This window comes from Amphibalanus amphitrite, unplaced genomic scaffold (genome assembly GCF_019059575.1).
Source record: "Amphibalanus amphitrite isolate SeventyFive unplaced genomic scaffold, NRLGWU_Aamphi_draft 000498F_arrow, whole genome shotgun sequence".
NCBI classification, from domain to species: domain Eukaryota; kingdom Metazoa; phylum Arthropoda; class Thecostraca; order Balanomorpha; family Balanidae; genus Amphibalanus; species Amphibalanus amphitrite.
Window position 1 is genome coordinate 425,957 of NW_024881992.1, and position 24,089 is coordinate 450,045.

Here is a 24,089-nt window from a genome sequence, read left to right on the forward strand (position 1 = left end):
TCAAAGTCTGGCAAAGTCATGACATCAGCTGCCAGGTGGACGTGGAGCCTGGTAAAGTCATGACATTCAAAGTCATGACATCAGCGATAAGCGAGATAAGAGACAAAACTATTCAGACAGTAAGGTACATGCTTGGCACATTCAGCTGACTCAGGTAATTGACCTCGATTTAGTACGAGACTGGCTTGGTCTTTGTATACGCCAGATACTACGGCGCGATACTACGGCGACTACGACGCCAGATACTACGGCGACTACGGCGCGCCGGGTTGAGCGCTATACAGGCGAACCCCGGCCGCTCCGCGGTTTTTTAGCATTTTGAGCGGGAAAAACTTCGGTGTGATTGGAATCATGTGTTCTCAGTGTTCTACTACTTGCCCTGCATCTGCATTGACGTCACCAGACCTGTGAGTGAACTGATCTGGATATTATTCATTGTTTAAAATTTTTGGTACCCGTCACCCGTGCTGCTGTCGTGAAGCCACCAGAAAATTCATCGTAGAGACGCAATCATTGTCAGTTGAAGATTGATGCATTTTTGAAAGACGCATCCAACGGTGTTATTTTTATGCGTCTATCTGCTCTCGCTTGCAAGAAAATCGCCAATATCTGCAGGACTATTTCCTTTCCGACGCGGATGCTTTCAACGACTTCTCCGCCCTCTGCCAACCGTCCTCGGTTGTCATGGCGACCAACCCCTACCGGGACCGGCCGGCGCCTGGGACGCCGGTAGCCGGCTAAACGAACAATGCCGGCCGACCCTTCCCCCCTGCCCCGGCGGCCCGCTCGGCGCGGCCGCCGCGCGGGCTGGCGCGCTCGGCGTGCGAGGGGACATGGGAGCAGCGGACAGCTGACTGCTTCCGGCACTGGGGCCCCGAACGGGTCTCGCCGTGTAGAGTGCCAAACACCGGCCAGCGACCACCGACGGGACGATCACAGTCACACTGCTGAATCTGCCAGACGTGCATACGACCGGGCACATCTGATGGCGGTGCGTGACCGACTAAGCAACAACACCACTCGTGAAGTAGCCGAGACTATCCGGCGCAGTCTTCCCGCGTATCTCATCCGCTGTCTTAATCGATCACGCCCCCTCAGCCCTGCGGAAGCGGCATGTGGACCCCGCCCCGCATCGAGGACTCTCCAGTCCAGCCGGCCGACCGACCCGCCCAAATTGCTGATCGGCGCCCTAAATATTCAAAGTATCAAACCCAAACTTCAAGAGCTGACCTGCGAACTCGCTCGTCGCAACTACGACGTAATGCTGCTTTCCGAGACCTGGCTACGTCCGTCTACCCCGAAACGCCTCCTGGTCATTCCGGGCTACTCGCTCAGTCGTGTGGACCGCCCAGATGGCAGCGGTTATGGCGGCGTAGCCATCATCACTAAAAACAGTTTGACGTCAATGACACTGAAGATCCCCGGCAGCGGGAGCTCCGAAAGCAAGCTGGAGTCGCAGTGGGCGCTGCTGAAGCTGGACAAGGGCCAACAGATAATCATCTGCTCCCTTTATCGGCCACCCCGACACTCTGAGGCTGCCCTGCTCGCCGACTTCACGGACCTCGAGGCCCAGCTGCAGCGGGTCCTCATCGATTACCCCAGAGTTCCGTTCGTTCTCTGCGGGGACCTCAACTGTGACCTATTGAAGGGGCCGAGTTTCCGCGCGTCTCAACATCTGATCAGCTTCTTATCGAATTATTCTTTAGATCAACTAGTAACAAATCCAACTTTTACCTCCGGCTCTCTATTGGATGTATGTATTGTTAACAAACGCGAACTTGTGTGTGACACCAGCGTTAATTATTGTCACTTCAGTCCCCATAAAATCATCGACGTGATTATCAATGTGCCGAAAGTGCGTCAAAAGCCCGCCGTTATCTCATCTCGCTCTTTTAAGCGCCTAGATCACCCTGCACTGTATCACGACTTACTCGATGTCGACTGGGATTATGTTTTCTCTGCCGAAACTGTCAGTGACAAGTGGCATGCTTTCTTGTCGTTCTTCGTACCTGTCTTTGATGCCCATGCCCCAATCAAGCGTGTGTCTATCCGTAACCCGACCGCTCCTCCCGTCTCCGCCGCCACCCGTAACCTCATGTCTCAACGTCGCGCTGCGCTTCGCCATCTAGGCCGCAACTCGAGCGAATACAGAGACCTAAACCGCTCAGTCCGGGCGGCAGTGCGTCGAGACAGGCGAATAGAGATACGGAGGGAAATTGGGGAGCGGGGCCCCAACAAAGTTTGGCAGTGCATCAGGTCAGTGGTAGCCGCGAAGAAGGACGGCCCAGACGTCCAGCCCGATCTATCTGCCGATGATTTAAATTCATTTTTTGTATCTGTCGGTCCTCGTGTCGCTGACGAGATCCGAGCCCAAAACACTCCCACCGATTTGGATGTGCGTCTCACCCGTGTCGGCGCATGCAGTTTTCAACTTCGTGAGATAACACTGGGGGAGCTCGAGCGGATTATTTTCAGCATGCGTAACTCGAGTGCCTGCGGCTCCGATAACGTCTGTGTCCGCATGCTGAAATTCGGATTCCCCGCTATTGGTGGTGTCATCCTGCATATTATCAATACCTGCTTAATCCAATCTGACATCCCCGATTCATGGAAACATTCCATAGTTCACCCTCTGTTCAAGTCTGGTAACCCTTCAGACCCCGCAAACTTCCGACCCATTTCCCTAGTTCCTGTAATCATGAAAGTAGTTGAACGCATTGTCCATCAGCAGCTCTACGCCTACCTCTCCCATAATCACCTTCTGGCATCCTCCCAGCACGGCTTCCGCCCCCGGCACTCCACGGAAACCGCGTTGCTGTCTGTCACTGAACACATCCTGGCCGCCACTGATAGGGGGGATTTGTCAATGCTATGCCTTCTCGATCTCAGTAAATGTTTCGACGTGATTGACCACGATCTTCTGATGCAAAAACTGATGTTACACGGCATTGAAATTTCCTGGTTCGCCGCCTATCTACATGGACACACTCAGAGCGTGTCTTTGAAAGATGTATCCGGACGTAGAGTGCTGTCTAGGCCTCTTTCTAATGCCATGGGTGTCTTCCAGGGCTCTGCGTTAGGGCCGCTTCTTTTCACCATTTTCTCTAACAACCTATCGCTATACGCGGGCGACGCAAAAGTGTTTCAGTATGCCGATGACACTCAAGTATTGGTTAGCGGTCCAGCTCGGGACCTCGAAGTTCTCATCTCGCGCATGGAGGACTCGCTCGCGTCTCTCAACGACTGGTTTTGCGCTAACGCCCTCAAAGTGAACGCAAGTAAAACACAGCTTATTGTATTTGGCACTCGTCAAAATCTTCGTAAATTACCAGACTTTAGAGTACCATTCCGCAACGCAGCGTTGCAACCGTGCGCACAAGTCGGGAACCTTGGCGTCACTTTTGACAGCACTATGTCATGGGACGCACACGTCTCTGAACTCTGCCGCCGGTGTACGGGACTGTTGATTGGTCTTTCACATGCGCGCCACTGTCTCCCAGATGGCATCATTCGAACGCTCGTGACGGCACTCGTTGTATCGCGTATCCAGTACTGCCTTTCAGTTTATGGTAATGGGTCCCAAAAAAATTTCGATCGACTCCAAAAAATTCTTAACTTCGCCGCTAGAGTTATTTTCGGCCGCCGTAAATTTGACCATGTCTCCGACCTACGAACAAAACTCGGGTGGTTGTCCCCGCGCGGTATGTCCGATTTCCACACCCTTGTCATCGCACACAAGGTCATACAGCGCCGTGAACCTGAGCAACTAGCAGCCCTATTCGTCGCTAATAGCGCTATCCGCGAGAGACCATCCAGGCAAGATCACTTCTTCCATCTTCCCCGTCCACGGCTGGAAACGGGCAAGCGGCGGTTTGGCTATCGAGCTGCAGCTCTGCTGAACAGCCTGCCACCTCACCTGTCGCAGCTGCCTCCCGCCCGCTTCGCCCGCGCTGTTAAAGCCGCAATCGTGGACGATGAATCAGCACATCGTCGCTGACCAATAGGATAGGGGTGGGTAAAAGCGATGAGGCTGTCCTGAGAGTGTTTTGTCCTTGTTTTGACGTGAGTGAATGTGCAACTGTTTTGAATGATTAGATTAGCAACCGCGGATACGGATTCTGAGCAGTAATCGCCACGCACTTTGTATGTGGATCGCTCTTAAATGTAAATACAATAATACAATACATTTTTCACCTTCCAGCTAATGTTGACATTACTGGGCCGTAGCTGTCCGCGATTCATACACGAGGAAATGGACACACCATCCACATTCAGTCCGTGGCGTTCAATTATATCCACCCAATGCCGCTCATGCGCTCAATTGCACCCACCTCTCCCGGCCTCAGGGGACCTACCACTCCCTTTCAGGGGTCATCCCTCCACTCCCAAGTAACACTATTACTCCCAAGTAACACACGACCCTCATCACAGGTAACATCCACCCCTTCCAATAACATCAGCTACCAGACTTGTGACAGCTCAAAAAAAAAGTGAGCTCGCTCAGCTCAACTCCGTCTTATCCGCTCCCGCTCAGCTCCCGCTCAGTTTAACGCGGCTCAGCTCAGCTCACGTTCCGCTCAAACCGGCTGCGCTCCGCTCACGCTCAGCTCAGCTCAGCTCAGTTTCCGCTCAGCTCAGCTCAGCTCAGTTTCCGCTCAGCTCAGCTCAGCTCAGTTTCCGCTCAGCTCAGCTCAGTTTCCGCTCAGCTCAGCTCAGTTTCCGCTCAGCTCAGCTCAGTTTCCGCTCAGCTCAGCTCAGCTCAGTTTCCGCTCAGCTCAGTTCAGTTTCCGCTCAGCTCAGTTTCCGCTCAGCTCAGTTCAGCTCAGCTCAGTTTCCGCTCAGCTAAGCTCAGCTCAACTCAGTTCCCGTTCAGCTCAGCTCAGTTTCCGCTCAGTTAAATTCAATGCCACCCATTGCCGAATGCCGAATGCCACCCATATCTCCGTAACGTGTCGGGGTCCGGCCAATGACGTCACGGCAATGCGTGTGCTGAATGGTCATGGACATCGAATCATCCGGACACAGGTCGGTACATCACGCTGCAGTGGATAAGGATACCAACCGAACGGCTTACAACGGTGCGAACGGGGTGCAATAGAGGAACGTAGCGATTTCCCGACCGATCGCTTCAGTTTGCGGTGTCGAACTACATGGCCTTTCACCTAGTGACGTCTTTGGTTTGTATATAATATTATTTCCAGTTTATCATGTTTCTAGTGTTTATAGTGTATCAATATTCAATGCACATTGCATTCGGTTTTATATTTTTATCCGTTCTCATCATCTTCCAGTGTACCTACTAGAACTGGATCAGCTAAGCTAAATCAGCTCAGCTCAATCAGCTCAGCTCAGCTCGCTCAGCTCAGCTCAGCCCGCTCAGCTCAGCTCGCTCAGCTCAGCTCAGCTCAGCTCAATCAGCTCAGCTCAGCTCAATCAGCTCATCTCAATCAGCTCAGCTCAGCTCAGCTCAATCAGCTCAGCTCAGCTCAGCTCAGCTCAATCAGCTCAGCTCAGCTCAGCTCAATCAGCTCAGCTCAGCTCAATCAGCTCAGCTCAGCTCAGCTCAGCTCAGCTCAGCTCAAGCTCATTCAGCTCAGCTCAGACAGCAGCTCAGCTCAATGCATTACTGAGCCGGCTCAGCTCACAGCTCAACAATTTGGCAAAATGTTGAGCCGGCTCATGAGCTGAGCTGATTTTTGAGCCGGCTCAACTGAGCTGATCACAAGTCTGTCAGCTACTACATATCCCCGTAACACCCACCCCTACTAGCAGCACATCTTTATCATTCACGACCGATAGCCCACCCCTCTCCCCGCCACAAGTTACACCCACCTCCACCATGAATACTCACCGGCTCGCCAGTTCCTGTGTCGCTGACGATGACATTTTCAGCATCCGGGTCCCTCCGCACGGCCCAGGCGAAAAACGCGGCGCTGGCAGAGATCACGTGACCGGTACTGTTGCGCTGAACGCCGCCCAGGTAGCGGGAGACGTTGAACCGGTACCCGAACACGGGGCTAGGGACAGGGTCACGTGAGGTCAGGGTCAACCGTAGGATAGGGTCACGTGAGGTCAGCACCAGCGATAGGGCAGAGTCACGTGAATTGGCGACAGGATGGTGTCGATTATCACGTTTGAGCACATTACGTCACAGACGGATGCACATTGGCACAAGTGTACCGTTATTTTACAGAGCGAGTGAATATGATATTTGTTACGTAATTTATGTGTAGGCACTGGTTTAGGTTATGACTAGGATATCCGGTGCTCGATGTCAAAATATTATTACATGTGCGGCCGCAATGTTTCTGGGAAGGCGAAATGAACACTCACATTTGGAAATGAAGATATAATGCTTACTAAAATAGCTATCCAGTGAAACATTTGATCACAGAAGAAACCCGCCGTAGAAACGCCAGAGTTAGTTATATAAGCGAGCAGCCATTCTGCGTAAATGGATATAGGGACGATATTCAGTGCCTACATATCTCAAAAGAAATGCAGCTAGAAACTTATGCAAGCGAAGGAAGCGAACTTTAGCACAACATTGCAGTCGTGTGCTGTCATTTGTAGGCACACAGCCGTCGTCCATTCAGTACTCGTTAGTTCCGTACAATGGTGCCAATTGACCGGAGGGGGACAGGGACCGACTCGGAAGTTCAGTGGCATTGAGAAATAGTCCATCGTGCAGCGCCTTTGAAGCGTGGTCGACTGTACGCCAATACTGTCAAGCGGCCGAGGGGGCCGGCGTAGAGACACTGAACGAGCATGGTCAGCAGCGACCACCACCGATTTCGATACCACAGCACTGCCGTTCGGCGGAGCGCGCTTTCACAACCTTCACACTAAGAGACACCGTGCCGTGACGGACCGCGCCCGGGACAGTGCGGGCCGTCGGGGACCGCAAACAGCCGTCAGACGACGATCGCCTGGAGCGTCAAGGTCAAACACGACACAAAGGCCGCAGCTGACGGGCAGCAAACACTGGCCGGATCGCGCTCAGTGAAACGAAAGCGGAGCGGAATTGGTGACGAAACCGGCACGAATATCAATAAAAAAGCGAGAAGCACGAAAGAATAAAAAATGAAAACTAGAGATCTATCGCCATCCCCAGCAAGCTTTAACAAGACTGAGGGCGTCTCCAGAAAGACGGGCGATTCGGTGCTCAGAATCATTACACCATAGCCTGGGAAATGTAACGATCAACAAAACGTCCTCTTGATTATACAACTAACCACTTTCTGCTAGTCATTCCCTATTTCGTTCTCGCCATACCTATTTCGTTCTCACCGTTCCCTCTCTCGTCCTCACCTATAGGCGGCAGTGTTGACAGCAGTGAGCACCTGCTCCCTGGTGAGGTTGGCGATGCGCCGCTCGTTGAAGCGCCACAGCTCCAGCAGACTGGCCTCCCAGCAGGGCCGCTCCATGCCCTCCACCAGCATACAGTGCAGGCTGGTTGGCAGGCTGACCGACGGGTCGAAGTCGTCATACCCCGAGACGTCAAACTCGGGCCGCTGACTGGCCTGACGGCGGCGGCGGCGGCGGCGGCGTGCTTCGGACACTGCTGAGTCGGTCCCGCTGTCCTCAGAGACTAGAGATGGGTCCGAGACTTCCTCCTCTGTCTCATAGACCTCGTCCTCGGGCGCAGCCAGGGATGGTAGTCTGTGGACAGCGGGGCTGGGCGGTTAGGGATGCGAGCGGACGAACAGGGCGGGGTTGGGTGGCAAGGTTGGACAGGCAGGAGCGGGGCCAGTGGTGGGGCGGGTTGAAATGACAAACTTATGGGAAAGCGGTCACGGGAGAGAGTAAACCGCGAGATGGAGGACAGGAGGGCTATTCAGGGGTCAAGGGACGGGCGGCACTGTAAAAACAAAATAGAGGCAATGGGCCATCCCAATACGTTGGCACTAAGGCATTACCCTCCAGTAAAACAACAGTAAATTCATATTTAAAGAAATAATAACTACATTTTATGCCCGGTTTCTCCTTGTCTGGAGCCTTCACAGCCCAGCACGAAGCATGGTGCTCACACCAGACAAACATGAAGACAAGTCCCGAGGGCGGGCCTTCAGACGATCTGGCTGCTTTCCCACCGGCTCTCGTAAAACAAAAACAATCCATTACGCTCAACAAAGAAGACAACGACGCATCTGCATAGATTATTAATTATGTTTGGTGCTTGTTGCTTTACGAGATAAACCAGATTAATTGGCTCGTTAGATGACAGTAAAAGGGGACGGCATCGGGCTTGTTTGTGTCTGCTTTGATCCGATCATGGTGTTCTTTGCGGCACGTCCCAATTTCACGAGCCAAAATTCGACTTGCAAGACCATTTCAAGCTGCAAAAGGCTAACAGCCCAATAAATGTACCTAACGACAAGCAAAACTAGGATACAATCAAATTCCGACAGACATTCAAAAGAGGGATGTGTCAGACCCAGGCTATACCTGATTCATATACAGCGTGCCGTCCGGGTGTAATGAGGAACGACGAACAAAGCTATCGAATTTTTCTAGCTGACCATACAACCTGGCTACCGCAATGCGGACTGATGAAGCCCCGAATCACCATAAGTCGTTACCACGGCATGAGAGCTCTACTGCCGATGTCATTCCCATTTGTAAACAAATTTGTCCAACGAGTGGTTATATCCCTCAGCAATGTCCCGGTCCCGTAGCTCAGTTGGTTAGAGCGTTGGACTCCGCGTGGTGAGAGCACGCGTTCCCGGTTATAACAGTCCGGGTTCGAAGCGCGACGGGCGCTCGACATTTATGGGCCTCCTGACAGGTATGGTTGCGGTTGGTGGCAGGCCGTAGCCAGGTGAAGTCAGCGAGGGGACCGGCCGTGCGCGGCTTTGTGCGCACGTTAAACTTTGGACTCTAAATTCTGCCATAGAATCGGAATTGCGCGATCGGAGGGTAGAGGGCAGGGTCATCGCAACAAGCTTCGCTTAGCGGTGGCTCTGTCCTTGTGAATCCTTCCCATCAAAAGGTTCGGACAAAATTTATGAAAAAAAAATGTAGCCTATGACTCGTGGATCTCGTCCCAACAAGGGGTCAGTGACTTGTAATATGTAAATAAGAAGTGTCTAATAATCAAAGAGCCGGATCGAAGTCGACACTTTATCAGTGGACTCGTTCGATATCGTTTTGGATCGAAAGTGTAGCGAATAGCTGGACACTGTCAAAGTTGTCAACTATTTGGAAGATTCCATGGACTATCCGGCGGACACCAGACGCGGGAGCACATCTCTCAGAATACTTTTCAGCAGATAAGAGGAAATCGAGGAATTGGAGACCAACGAAAAACAATGTGCAGGTATGATGATAAGGTGGTCTAACACAGGATAAAAACAATTAAAACACCCCTAACAAAGCCACAAAACACTAAAACAAAAAGCGATTACATTCAAGTGAGGAGAGCAGAGGTCAGAAACAATTTGACATGAAACAAGCGGATGGTGAGAAACAGAGACGATACCGGACTGACTACAGACTCACTGGCAGTGACACCATTCCGAGAAGCCGTCAGAGAAATCGGGTGGTCCGTGCGGATGGGGGGGGGGGGAGAGGCGAATCTGAGCATTGGGGCATAGTATACTTAGGTTGACCATGTTTCGGTAGAGGGACAAAGTTTAGGGCAGTCTTTGAGTTTACGCAGGGAATGGAGCCGAGTCTACCCTGGTACTTACCGTGCACAGACGTCCGACCACGCCGGGCCAGCACCGGGGACTGCCGACACCCGCTGGTGCACCCGCAGCATCTGCGAGAGAAGAGCAGAGGCAGGGACACGGTAAGGATACGGTAGAGGTGCCGGGCCCATCCGCGGTTTACAGCACACACCTACTGGTGCTGCCGCAACATTCTCCCGTATGAGAGCACAGACGAGAGAACGGACGAGCGTATTTATACGGAGCATGGGAGAACCAATAGCCAACCAGCACTGATTAAACTCAGGGAGATACTTCCAAATCGGCATAATGCATGGTACTAGACACAAACAAACAGTTTGATTGTACCCATGGGTTCATAAGCAGGTCAGCCGGCGGCCAGAAACAAGCATCGTTTATCACCGGCAGTTGAGAGATAAAACGCGGTTACAGCCGACAACATGCAGCGCCGGCACAGCAGACGCCGGCCAGTTCATTTAGCCGTCTGCATCCCTGCCGACAGGCATGTTGACGTGAGTGGCTGCTATTAATGTTTGGAGCGGCCGCAACGAGAAAAGCCGGTGATAGGTCAGCAACGAACGGCCTGCAAGACCAACTGGAAAGATAAGATATATTTATGGAATGCCGGTAAGCTCGTTATGGCACCGAGCCCCCGGTTGGAAGGTTCCAGAGTTCGACCATGATCGGAGATAAACAATAATATGAGCCCTTGGTGCACGAGACACCACGCTGGTACGAAACGTCCGAATGACGCGCTACTTTCAGCAGCGGGACCCTGAGCACTGAGCAGCTGAGCAGAGCACTGTGACGCAGCGGTTTTGATATGGGGGTTATTGCACCACCGGCGCTCCAATGTCACCGAGCAGATGAGCTCCATGAAACGGTGTAAGTAGATCCATCGCTCGTGGGGTAAACAAAGTAAACAGTACAAAGTACAGAGTAAACGTGACGAACACATGGGTCACGACTCACGAGATGACATAGAAACCCACATAACTCCTCAGCCAAAACTCGCTGGAATCTGTGCTTGTGCTAGATCTATATTAGAGATATCAATCGGATATCAACTTTTTGGTATAACGATACCAAACCGACACCAACTTGGTATTTGGTATTTTAATCCTAATGTTTTTGGTATTTTGTTGGTAACTATTCCTCCGTAACGTAAAAGACGCTGGGAATTTGGTAAAAAAATTGGTATTTACCTGGTATTCCTAACTTGGTTCGGTTTTGGTATTTTCCATGGTTTTGGTTGGCATTTGGTTTGGTATCGGTATCCTGATTTTCTGTAATTGACATCACTAATCTATACCTATGTCTGATGAATATCACATTTGTACTGCCCAATTAGGCTCTTCACACCTAAATGTACATAAGCTGCTCACTTCACATCGCGTATTACTGTATAACACATATTCCCTGTCGATATCTGGTATTATCTCTCTATCGAACTATCCTCATTCCCACAACGTGTAATCCTGCGAAGTGTGTACCGAATCACCTGTTGTCACAGCTTATCAAACAACCAAGTCATCCCGCGGATCGAAGTTTCTAGTCATTATCGGCCACTTCAGACAGTCAAACCAGACACCCCTCTCCACCCGCTGTTCCCAAGAGCACCGCCACCCCTCCCATCGGAAGTCAGTCTAGCCGTGTTACTCTCACCCCCCCCCCCCAACTCATACCTCTTGTATCACTGCCGGCTCCAGAACATTCTCAGCCGTGACGATAGCGTTCTCGAAACGGAACTCTCTCGGATAATTGTCCTGCATCCAGTCGTACGTTTTGACAAAGTCCGAGTCTTGCGGTATCCAGAGTTTGAACGGCCGGTTCTCCTGGTGGAAGTTGAGCAGGCCGATTCCGCAGGCCACGGTAATGGCCAGAACCGAGACGATGTAGAGGTATGGGTGTCGGCATACCGTGTACCCGTGCCTGCCGGGTACGGAGGGGGCGTCAGCGGGGTACATACTGGGTACAAGCCGGATACAGGGTGTCGGCGGGACACAGGGAGGGTGACAGTGAGATGCAGGTACGGGTTGCATGTATGGATAACCGGTGCCGGATATGCGTGCGGGTGCCGTATGTATGGATGGGTACCAGGTGTGAGTTTGGGTACCAAGTATGGGTACGAGTGTCTGGTATAGCAAAAACACGGTATATTGGTATGGATACCGGGTGTATACTCGGGTGACGAGCAAATTTACATGTAAAGAGTAAAAAATACGGTTATCACGAGTGTCTCATAGGTACGGATATCTAAACACGTGCTGACAAGTGAGTCATGCTTGTGTTTAATTGCATTACATTCACTTTAATGCATTATCTGGGGGAGTAAGTGCCCTCTGAGATGCGTCATATCCCGATGAAGAGATTTAGCATGATGTTTCACAGACATTGACGGACGAGTTAACAAAAATCATGCTTTGAGTCATTGATGACAATTCCAGTGCCATAAATACCAATCCCATCCATATTCGTAATAAACGCAACCGGTTCCAAGCTAACCGACACACGCCAGATACAAAGCTAATCCTGGTGCTTGCGTAAAGCTGGCTAGACTTGTCTCGGGCTAAATACCACCGCCTCAAGGTCAAACAGATCTACGCTGGGGACTGGAACGCAGCTCATGAGATGGCACTGGGGCACAGCTAGGCGGCGCTTACGTCTATCACAAATGGAGCGGAGGCGCAATACGCCTTGGGGGAGGGGAGATATTTGGCTAACGGTTGATCGCCCGCTGAATGCGACTCTGGTTTAAGGACAGACACCTTCCTCACCCATAGGGTAACAAAAAAAAAAAAAAGCCGCGAGTCCCATTCAGCTACGGACCATACCCAAAGGTCAGGCACCTAGGGACAGCCCTCACCAGCTACCGTCTCCTAAAGTCACGATGCTCCATATCATGAACCGAATGACGCACGTGCTCCTTCTCAGGGAACTCACTGTGATTCACGTGCCGCCCCCTTCCCCAGCGTAGCTCACCCCCCGTAGTCGTGCGACGTACGCACGCTTTATGAGAGCTCCCCGGCTGGCGCGGCGGCCGGCCGGCCGGCCTGACAGGCAGTTAGCACAGTTTACACGCATGGCTGGAACGCTCCCACCGATGACGTCATCGCTGATCGGAGGCCGGCGATGGCGCAACAATACTGCAGTCCAGTTTCACAGAGATAGGCCTGGTTAGGAGTGAAGGACCGGTGTTTTAGTTGACCATGACAGATTAGGAAGACTAATACCTACTTAGCCGGTGAATCAGTTGCACTTCATGCACTTGTTAGTTGTTATGTAACATGTAGGTCACATGTTACAAATAACGCACTGATAAGTAGTGAGATGACTTTTAGGTGATCAACTGAAAAACGCCATAGAGTTTATTCACGCAAGATTCACTCATGTGGTCTTGTGTGCACGTGAGCTCGTGCTAAATGGGTCTCTACTGCCTTACTGACTTGTGCGGCCATCCACTAAGCCGGCCTCTAATTGGTGCAAACTTTGAGCGCAGTCAGCTCAGCCGTTCTTTAGATGCACTCGCAGAACACCCTCCCCCTACTGCACGTGTCAGTGCAGGCTGCAGTAGCAGCCCTGCCGTGACATATGGGAATGCATCGCCCGATGAGAGCCCGCTGTCCAAAGATAGCGAGATAAGAGCTCAAACGTAATCGGTCCCTAGCCATTGCGGGGCTATTGTAGGCGGGAAAAACTCGAATGGCCTTGAGCTGGCACGGTGCACATTACGAATGTTTTGAAGCTCATCCAGATGCATCAGGGCTAGAATCTGTGGTGGAAGGGAATGAATGGAGCTAACCAGTGTACGATATCGGAACTCAATTTCATCGCGGCTGCCGTGACATAATCTTTCAAAATGTGACGACAACCGCCTCACTTTCACTCGTTTAGAATAGCGCGCTGGCCCGTAATCAGACGTGCGTGCTTGTGGACCCTCGAATCAATCGCAAAAGCGTCACGATAATGTGCACCAAGTTTATAATTGTCCCTGTTATGCCAATTTTTCAGAAAGCTGGAGGTTCGGCAGGCTTTTAGACATTCGATACCATTTTAGATTCATATCAAAGTGAGGTGAGATATCGGGTTAATTCGACCACCGACTGCAGTGGCGTGCGCCGCAGTGGCTGAGTCCATCCCATTGGGAAAGGAGTGTCTCAGTAGGACATCCACCCTGTCGCTATTCCCCATCCCTCCTCCCCCGGAGCTCTGAGGCTTCACCGGTTGTCTGGTGGGTTATAGACAGCCAGCAACACGGAATATGATCACGCACGGGTTGGTAGAGATGACGAAAGCAAAGATAGTTCTTTCTTACATTCCCTTTGTCATGGAAGATAATCCGCGAGCCAGCTCAGCTTGCGGAAGCATTACAATCCATTCAATTCAATGAAACACCGGCGGCCATGGGAAGGGAACACTATAGGCCCACACATAGTCCAACAGTAAATCCGTGTTCAGTGACACACAGTAACAAACAGTAAACAGTAAAACCCCAACCGGGACACAGGGAAATGCATTACCCGGGGGATGCCATCCGATCGCCCAAGTTTCGTCGCAATCGCTCCGACCATCACGGAGTTATTGTATACGCGGAACAACTCTGACAATCCTGATTTATAACGTGGTGTGTGCAACGACGCTAGCCTAGATGCATCTAGAGAGATCAACAACGGGATAAGAAGGATGGGGCTTCCAAACAGAGCAGACCGTTGGTCAAACGGATGTTCAGTTGCAAAGATATAAGCCTCCCCAAATCGTTACGTAACCGAAACAATTTTGATATCGCTGACTTGACACGTCGCACGTGCCGCGACGATCACCTGGATGCATCGAGGGTTGTCTATATCGGGTTAGAAGTGATGAGGCTTCCCAGGGAGCAGAGAAGACCGCTTGTCAGACGGACTTGCGGTTACAAAGATATAAGCTTCTCAAAGGCTTTACAGACCGGCCGGGCCGTCCATACTGATATTTTTCAGTCATACTGAAAAGACTCGCTTAGCGCTCGCTCGTAATCACACAACATTCCGGTGGACGCGTACTCCAGCGGAGGTTAAATGGCTCAGGTGAGGTCAGGGTCAGTGAATGTTTACGAAACTCTCAGCTCACAAAAACCGGATAACTAATGCGAGTCCCCCACACCGATAAAACGAGCCTGGCAGAGTCGCCCCGGCGTCTGACACTCACTGGTAGAAGAGGTACTCGAAGCCGCCGATGAACCGGGACGAGACTCTCCGCAGGAGACCGGGCGACTTCATCTCGGGGTTGGCACCGGCCTTCTCGAGCGCCATCCACTCACCACCTGCCCCTGACGCGATCCGACGCCCACTGCACTACACGCAGCGGCGGCCGTCGCCTTTGAGAGCTGGCCGCGCGGCTGCCATCTGCCGGAGGGACGGGGAGTTGCAGGTAGGCCGGCACGAGCATCTTTGGCACGAGGAGAGGACATTGTATCACGTTCCGCCCCGATTATTCAGTTCCTAGCGAAGGGAGGACACGAGGAGAGGACATGGCGTTACGTTCCGCTTCGATTGTCCAGTTCCTAGCGCACGTGATATATGTAGTTTATAAAATTGGGCGTTGAAAGTGTCTGTAAGCACGTCGCAAACGTCCCACTATCTAGCTCCAGCCCCAATTCAGCTTTTCTCGCTCAGGTCAACTAAGATCGCTTAGCTCATCGCAGTCATCCGTCCCGTCGTTTCCATCCTCAGGATAGTCAAATCCTTCTCATCCGCCCCTCAACCACCTACACGTTCCGGGCTGGGCGGTCAACTTTATCCCATGCGTCTAGCTCCACCCCACGAGCAGGCCTGTAGCCGGGTGCAGCGACTGTCAGGAGGCTGGGTGGCATGTCCTCGTGATGGGCTCAGCCCCAACGGTTCACCAGGGTGCCCGCCCAGACCAATGTCTCCCTTATATAATTCCTTTCATCCGTCTGGCTTTGCAATGGTCTCGTTAGGCCGAAAGAGCCTAACCCATCAAAGCAAACAAAGAAATAATCGCAAATTATATCACAGCTTTCCTACGGACACAACCAAAACGCAAATAACTACAGCTATTTTTTCACATGCCTCACTCTCTACACCCCTCCAGCCATTCTGCAGCTGTAGTCTCAACCAGCCGCAAAACCATGAGTTACGTTCGAGCAGTCTACATGTACGTACAATCCCATGCGATCCCCTGGTTCTCTAATGGCCTACATCCTCTAACATTTTATTACATGCTTTGCAATAATATCATTGACTGAAGTGACACCTTTTGTACTGCGACCAAACAAAGCGGCAAATGATTCATAAATGTATTGCAATAACAACTAAAAAACGTTGTTATTGTTAACGCAGTATTGACGTCATAATCAAGTGCTTCAACATCAAAGGACATCGCAGCCCGCAAGTACAAGACATCCGGGGATTCCGGAACAGTAAAAAGTTCAATACAAAGTAACGCTACACAGCAAAGATACATCTATTCCACAATGCATTTAGCTCCCACGCTGCCATGCCACATCGGCTTTCAATCGCATTCCTCTTGAACGTGACATGCACATGATAACCAATACAAATCTCTAAAACATGCACCGTGATGATATTAGAAAACCGTGACTAGCATGGTAAATACACAATATGAAAAAGCAATGTCCCATCACAAATGTTTCGCTATATTGTACATCCGATGTCCATCCGAGGATCTGACTTTACTGCCTCGTAATAATATTGCTCACGTCTTTCTAAGCAGCCAGTTAAATATAAGGAAGGGAAGTAGCTATTCTGAGCAACCAATTACAACTAAGGTGACTATCCGAATGCAGCCTGAGACGTTCTCTTCTGCCTCCCGCTGTCCGTGCCGTGCCGGACAGCCGCCGAGAGTTTACAGAACGCTACCACCGGCGCCGACTCAGACCAGAACGGACGCCTCAGGTTGGCCGCTGTCTCTAGAAGTCGTTCATAGGGCTGCATATCTCAAAGTCGACAGCGGCAGTCGAGACCGGGCGGCGGACGTTCACAGTGCCCTCCGGTCACCGCGCCGGTTGGCCTAACCATCTGTGCCGCTGCCGCCGGCTGCAGACTCCAGTAACGCTGCCGCAGGTCTGTGACTAAACACGAAACACGCGTCGTCGCTGTCTGGGTGGGGCATCGTCCAGTACACGGATGGATCAATCGTAGTCCGTAGACCGGACGACAACCAGCAGCCCTCGCACGTTCCGGCGGGCCGACGGCGAAGAAGGCAAAGTCCAGCGGCATACTAGGCCACGTTCCACGCGGTGGTCGGTTTGGCGGTGGCCCATGCAACGGCAGAGTTGTCAACGTTTTTTTTTTTTTTTTTGCAGATATCAGTACCACGCAGCGGGTGTCCGCGGAAACGGATGAGCGGCAGCGAGCGTGGCTCGTGCTCAGCACAGTGATGTCGGTCGAGAAAAGACCACGTCTGCCGCTGGTATGTAGAGATAGACAGGCCATCCCAACGGGATTGGCTTGTGGTCGTGCGCTGTGCGATCCTGGCTCATGGGCCATGGCAACTGAGATACCTAACATCGCGCATAGGTACTGAACCGTCAAAGCGCACGACTGTCTATTTTTAAGCACCATTAATCATATCTACGTTCCATGCCAAGCAAAAATGCTACAGACCCGTTCAGTACCGGTCGGCAGAGGCCACATAAGGCCTGAGGCCTGCCGAGCGATGCAGGCTATGGTAGCTATTCAGCTTTGCCGAGTGCTGACTCCCTGAATATCGACCTTGGAAAAATAAATAACGATCAGGAACAATGAATGTGAGTAGCCTCATAGGCGGCGGAACGGGGAGGGCACCGCGATACCGTGCCCCCTTGATTTTGGCATTTTAACATTAGCCCTATGGGCGTTGCATGGAAAGAATGGGACCAAAAGTCGGCAGTGCCCCCCCCCCCCTTAATTGAAGGTGTTCCGTCGCTACTGAGTAGCTTGTCCTTTGTCGTTCATAACCCAAAGGCCAAATCTATGTCAGCTCCAGTATCTCGATTCGAACACTTCCCTCAGCTCCGGAGTTGAAGGTGGCCAAAAACCCGGTTTGAAACCTGCAGCGCCCACTTTTTGCTCCTGGCGGGCATGACCCGCGGTCAGTGACAGTGGTCGCAACTCGCAGGTGAAGTCTACGAGTAATGCCGGGTTCACACCGGATTCCGGAACGGCAAAATTCCGTCTGCCGGGCCGGAAAAATGGCCAATTCCGTGCCGGAAAATAGAAAACTGGTGTGAACCGGCAAATCTGGCAACTTCTTTTGACCGGTCCGGCAGGCCGGAGAGCCAGATTTTCCGGTCCGGCAAAAAGTTGAAATCATCTCAACTTTTGCCTTGCCGGATAGCCACCGTTTGTGATATGAAATTAAGGCACGAGGGAAATAATGTTATGTTTCAGCGCTACAGGACCAATTTAACCAACGGTGCCCTAATAGTCTCGCGATTTTTCACGAGAATATAAAATTCAAGCGTAAATTTGACGGCGTTTCATTTTTATTTCAAAACATTTGCATCTCAAACGGAGTGATAGCTACATTTCTGTTTTTGTATTTCACATGACTCATGGCCTTTTCAAATTATAAATTAATTTCATTGGTTGGAAAATATCCATGACTTTATAATAAAAAGATAAATATTATAAGGAAGCGGTGAAAAGGGCGAATTTGTGGAACAACATTGCGGACGCGCTGGTTGTAGAAGGAGCGGAGTAGGTATCTGCAGAAGAGATTATCAAGCGCTGGAGCCGGCCGCAGGACAGGTAGCACAATGTACGTATTGCTAACTTCCGTTGTCTACGAAGTGGAGCCAGCCGAGCAGATTCTGAAATCTACATTCTACAAGACGCGCTGACAACACTTCTCTGCCCTCGATGCCCTCCTACACAAGCACATAGCAGCTCGGGAGGGTGGAGGCAGTTTTGCCATTCAATCGCAAGTAGAAGATTCAGGAAATACGATGGTACTGAATGCCAAGGATATTATCCCGCGCCCTGCTGGGGGTGGGGGTGGGGTGGGGATATTTGAACCCTCCCTGTGGTTTTTCGCGAACATCTCAAAAACGGCGGCTGTTTTTGGCACACCTTATCATGCATCTTTTCTGCACATGTAAAAATTGTAGACCAAGGTCACTTAAGGTCAGGTCACCAGGTCACTTCAAGTGACCTCACCTCATACAAAGTTTCAACGTCTTCCATAGCTACATCGAGCTACCGACCTCTTTGAAACTCTCAGCGATCGATAAGGGCAACAATATGTACACAATTTAAATAAATAACTATCTCGGAATTTTGATATCGGTGACCTAAGGTCAGGTCAATTTTGTGACCTCCCCATTATAAGTCAATGGGAGAAAATCGATGCCAAGTTATGCGTTGGCTTGTTGTAAATCGTCGACATTCGACCTGAAAATCGGTGAAATTCGGCTTTCCATGACCTCTGCTGACCTGATTTGACCAAAAAAGTGACCGAATTAATTTCGTCATTATTTTTAACACTCTTTCGAACGCCGCCTTCCCCGTATCGCTACGTGGTCCCGGAGCCGATTTAGAATGGGGGGGGGGGGTGTTAAACACCCCCCAGCAAGGCGTGGAAATTTAGGACCCCCAGCGGGGCGCGGGTTATGGCGGTAGAGTCAGTGACAGTCAGATGACCGATTTTGAGACCCAGCCATCTACATCAGCAAGCGTAATATCAAGCTCGCCGTCTCTAATACGCCTTGCCCAGCACTCAATTCCTCTTTGTTCACAAGTGTTTTTTAAACCAACAACAGCCAAAGCGCGATTGAAATAAATCAGTGTCTTTTAGTCGATACATAGCCCGCATGCTGTAAATGTTAAATTGTATTAATGTTGCTAATATACCTACCAGTGAAGGATGGATGATTTTCGGTTGGATGGAACTGCATCAGGGACTTGTAAAGCCGTCACACAAGTAGGTATGTTCGATTTCAAAATAATTCGCGAGATTGCTTGGTACCTACTTATCGTACTTAGAATGACATTTCCAGCTCGACTTTCCGGTTTTCCGGTTCTAGCGACTTTTTTGACATCTAGCGACAATTTCAACATTTTGGTGCCGGCCCGGCAGACGGAATTTTTCCGGACCGGAAAACCGGTGTGAACCCGGCTTAAGGCGGTCGGGGGACTGCTTCGTTCCGTGTGGACGCGTTAAGCATTCGACATGGACATTGAACACACTTTTTCTGATCGGGTGTCCGGCAGCGGAGACTGGAATCCACCCAGCAAACCCTGCTATGCATTGGTTCCGAATACGATTAGGAAATTCCTCCATTCAGGGCGCTACTGTTTGATTTCAGAAACAAACTAAAACAGCTTTTGTAAGACACGACCCAGGGACCCAAGGGCCACGCCTGATCACAGTCAGGTCATCGAGCTGCAACGTCGCAGCTCGATGACATTTCACATTTTCTTTGCTTTATTCAACCGTTTCAGTGTTTGATTAACCCGCGCCCTGCTGGCGGGGGGAGGGGGTGTTTGAGCACCCCTCATGTTTTTTCGCGAATATCGCAAAAAACGGCGGCGGGAAGCGCCGCCGTTTTTGGTACACATTATAATACATCTTTTCTACATATGTTGTGAAAATTTCAGACCCAGGTCACTAAAGGTCAGGTCACTAGGTCAGGTCAAAAGACCTCACTGCATACAAAGTTTCAATGTCTGCCAAAGCTACACCGAGTGATCGACCGCTTTGAAACTTTCAGAGATTGATAAGAGCAGAAATATGTACAAAATGTAGATCTGGGAATTTTGATATCGATGAGCTAAGGTCAGGTCAATTTTGCAACCTTCCCATTGTAATCAGTCAATGGGAGAAAACTGAAAGTCGCCTTTTTTAGACTGAAGTCATTATAAACACTCTAAAATGCTGAATTACTAGTATCTTAGACACACTGAACATGAAAATGGCACCCGTGACCCCTTTTATGCCCCTGAGGTCATCTCAGGTCACCAATGGTATCTGACCTTAGTTGGTAAACACCTTAGTTGTGTTTGGCTCGACGATACGGATCGACTGATATGCAACCTGACCCTTACCGGTCAGTTCATGACCTTGACCCGAGGTCAAATTTTCAAATTGACCTTTCAAGGTCAAGTGATAGTTCATTCGACGCATCTTGACGAGAGGAACACGATGATGGTAAAAGGAAGTTCGTGCAAGGTTTGAGTAAAAAGAAATTGCAGAAAAACGGTTTCCGAAAAAAAATCGGTTATTTTGGCAGTGTTTGCCCCCTGCAGGCAAAACCGTTGACGGTAGGTCAAATATGAGAGAATTACTCAGAAAGAGCGTGAATAGGGCTATCAAATGCGCTATTCCGCGGCGCTATAGCTTTATTAGTTTCCGAGCTGTGCGCCGATTTGCTGAAAATTGCTGTAGAGGACCAGTCGGCCTTCTCTCAGCCGTTTGAGCCCTGATCGAGGTAGTGCTTCGCAGAAAAAGCAGGCATATTGCTCGTGACCAGAGGAAGCCAAAGGTACCCAATTTTAAGGTATTTGTTCATCTGCCAACTTTCAAGGTGAGGTCAATGCCTTTTATTTTGGAATATCGGGATTTACTTAAAACTTCTTGAAGTGAACCGCCTCTGTGGTATTTTGAGGTCCTGATTTTGAATTTCACACAAGTTTTTTTTTTGAAAATGATGTGTTTTTGGATTTGAGATAGGCGTGGTCAATTCAGCTCAGCCATCACGTGTCTTGACAGATTTTCTTGGTCAGTGTTTACCACAAAATATGATGTCTCTGCCACATTTTATGTAGGTTCGTTATCAACTCCTAAAGCTACCCTAATAGTAGGTTATAAAACTTAAAGTCAACCAAGGTCAATAACCAAGTAAGTCTATCCAACCCCTTGTCTGGATGTAGGTGTGAGGGTTAAGTTACCTTCAAAAACTTTGCTGGTTGGCTGACTTTGAGTGTGTCTCTTCATCTTGCTGAAAACTCTTCAATGCTGCCAAGCTTGCATTGCTAAGATGCTCAATTTTGTTGTGCTTGTGCATGGCATACAAGATTCAACTTTAAACACTTTCTGTCAGGCCTGCAAACCACTGAATCTGACATCCATTTCAACTTGTCAGGCATGCAGACCCATGAAACCAGTAGGTAGCACCTCAGCCATACATTTGTCACACTTAACCCACGAGCCGCGGGGGGGCATAAAGTTGCCCCCCCCCCCCCATTACGTTTTGTGGAATATCTCCGAAACCTGAGGAGCTACGAACGTGAAACGTGGCATAGCTTCAATTGAATACCTAGGCAATGTTTGAGGAAAGTTTGGTGGTTGTAGCACTTAAGATGACGTCACAGTAACGTCAGAAAGCTTTGTCGTTTTCCGATACGGACTGTTTCTGATGTCGCTGAGCATGAAACTTACTGCAAATGAACCAGACAGCACCTGCTGTCATCCTAAAACATATAAGTACACTTCCAACTAGTTCCTGACGAATAATCGGTCCTTTATAATTGGTCTCATATGTCAGATATATCATGAGGAAACTGAGAGTCGCAAATCTATAATTTGACTTATGATGTCACTGTGACATCATTTCAAATGGGATTGACACCAAATTTGGACACAACTTCAGCTAGGTGTTCAGGAAGATGTGTGCAAAGTTTCACTTCTCTATCTCCTCAAGTTGCGACGATATCGTCGCAAAAGTGAAGGGGGAGCAACTATATGCTCCCCACAGCGGCCGGCGGGTGGCGCGGAGGCCCAGCCAGTGCTGGAAATGAGGCCGCTTTCTGGTCCCGGCGTTTTATTCTCCGGGTGAGTTAGCCCCGTCTAGCGCTTAGCCTTTCGGGACCCTCTCAGAGCCGCGGTTGTTTTCGCCGCTTGGCCCATTCGAGATGCAAAGTTGATAGTCGCACAAAGTTTATTTGGGGCCTCTGAATATACGACTTCGAAATTAATCGATTCTACAAAACCTTTTTCTTTTATCTATATGCATACATTTAACAGTAACTCCAGACTAGACTGGTTTTGCTGGCCCTAAATAAGCTTCGTGTGACTATTAACTTTGCATCTCGACTGGGACGAGCGGCGAAAACAACCGCGACCCTGAGTGGGTCCCGAAAGGCTAAACGCTGAACGGGATTAACCCGCGAGGAGAATAAAACGCAGGGACCAGAAAGCGGCCTCATTTCCAGCACTGGGCCCAGCGGCCACCGGATTAACAGTCCAGCCCCGCCCCATTCAAGCTGCAAGCATGCATTATTTTTTTTGCGAACAGCCATTCATACTGTTTGGCTGCATTGGCAGCATCATTTATTGACAATATTTCATAAGTAGTTAAAATTTGAGACCTTAAATTGCTAATTGCCACCTCAACCTGACCAAATATTAATTAATACAGAAATGTATGCAGATCAAAATACAAGACCAATATACGAGACAGACGGGTCACAGAACCAGATCCAAATTTGTTATTGATGTCATTTTTCTTCACCAAATTTCATAAAAATACTGATCTTCCTACCTACATTCTATATTTTGACACTTCTATGCCAATTTGCCAAACCCATGGAATAAGAAGTGATCATTTTCACTTTTGAGTCAACAATGAAATGATTTAATAAGTAACTAAATAGTTACCTTTATGAAAATGACTCCCAAGGCGAATGACCAAAGTATCTATCAAAATACCAATTTTATTTCAATAAAAAATAAGTTGAATACCAATGCTTATGCATTTTCAAAGTATGTATTTCGTCAAATGTGTTGAAAACTTTTGTCTCATCTGCGCCACTAATGAACTAGGACAACTGGGTAAAATTGAAGAATTGATGACGTCATAGAAAATAAGAAATATCACAAATGGAAACGAAGAAGATCGAAAATTACCCAATCATGATCCAAAATGAGGCATACTTGATACGTCATTTAAAATCTTTGGGTTCAACTGGGTGTGTTGATATCGTTGATATATGGGTTTCTTAAAGGGACCCTCCCACCTTCAAAAAAGTTAATGAATTGGCATGAAAGTGATGTCGCTCGGTTCAGAAAGAGCAAAAACGAATATCTACCAAATTTCATCGAAAAATATTCACCGGTTTTCAAGATATTAGACTTTTAGTTTTGTTTACTTTTTGGGATCTCCGCTGTTCCTAGCGACTTTATCTGAAAGTGCGGCATTTGTTGCGCGCAAAGCAGCATATACCACCGCGTGCTACAAAACGTTTTAGTCAAATATTTAACGGACGTTCGGAAGCCTGATGACGTCATCAGATTCCCGTAATGGTTAAGAGATAGGGACCACGCTGGTCCCACCCTGCAAGTAAAGGGAAGAAATTTCTTGAACACCATAAAGCTGCGGGGGTTGCGACCAGGATAAATGGTGGTTTCTGAGCCTGGCCGCAAACTTGGCTATCTCAACTCAAAACTAATGTTAAGGTGGGAGGGTCCCTTTAAGCCACA

General features: G+C 49.7%; 1 protein-coding gene across 1 annotated transcript in view; it reads right to left on the bottom strand.

Annotated features, from left to right (window-relative positions):
• The window catches only part of LOC122392716 (protein patched homolog 3-like), a 37,690-nt gene extending 14,298 nt beyond the window's left edge, over positions 1-23,392 (bottom strand). The window contains exons 1-6 of the mRNA XM_043387925.1: positions 23,268-23,392; positions 14,856-15,052; positions 11,357-11,603; positions 9,693-9,763; positions 7,312-7,662; positions 5,852-6,017 (exon numbers count right to left, since the gene is read on the bottom strand). Of these exons, the coding sequence (XP_043243860.1) occupies positions 5,852-6,017; positions 7,312-7,662; positions 9,693-9,763; positions 11,357-11,603; positions 14,856-14,959 (939 nt within the window). The 5' untranslated portion in view covers positions 14,960-15,052; positions 23,268-23,392. The remainder of the gene's footprint in view (positions 1-5,851; positions 6,018-7,311; positions 7,663-9,692; positions 9,764-11,356; positions 11,604-14,855; positions 15,053-23,267) is intronic.
• Between the last annotated feature and the right edge of the window lie 697 nt (positions 23,393-24,089).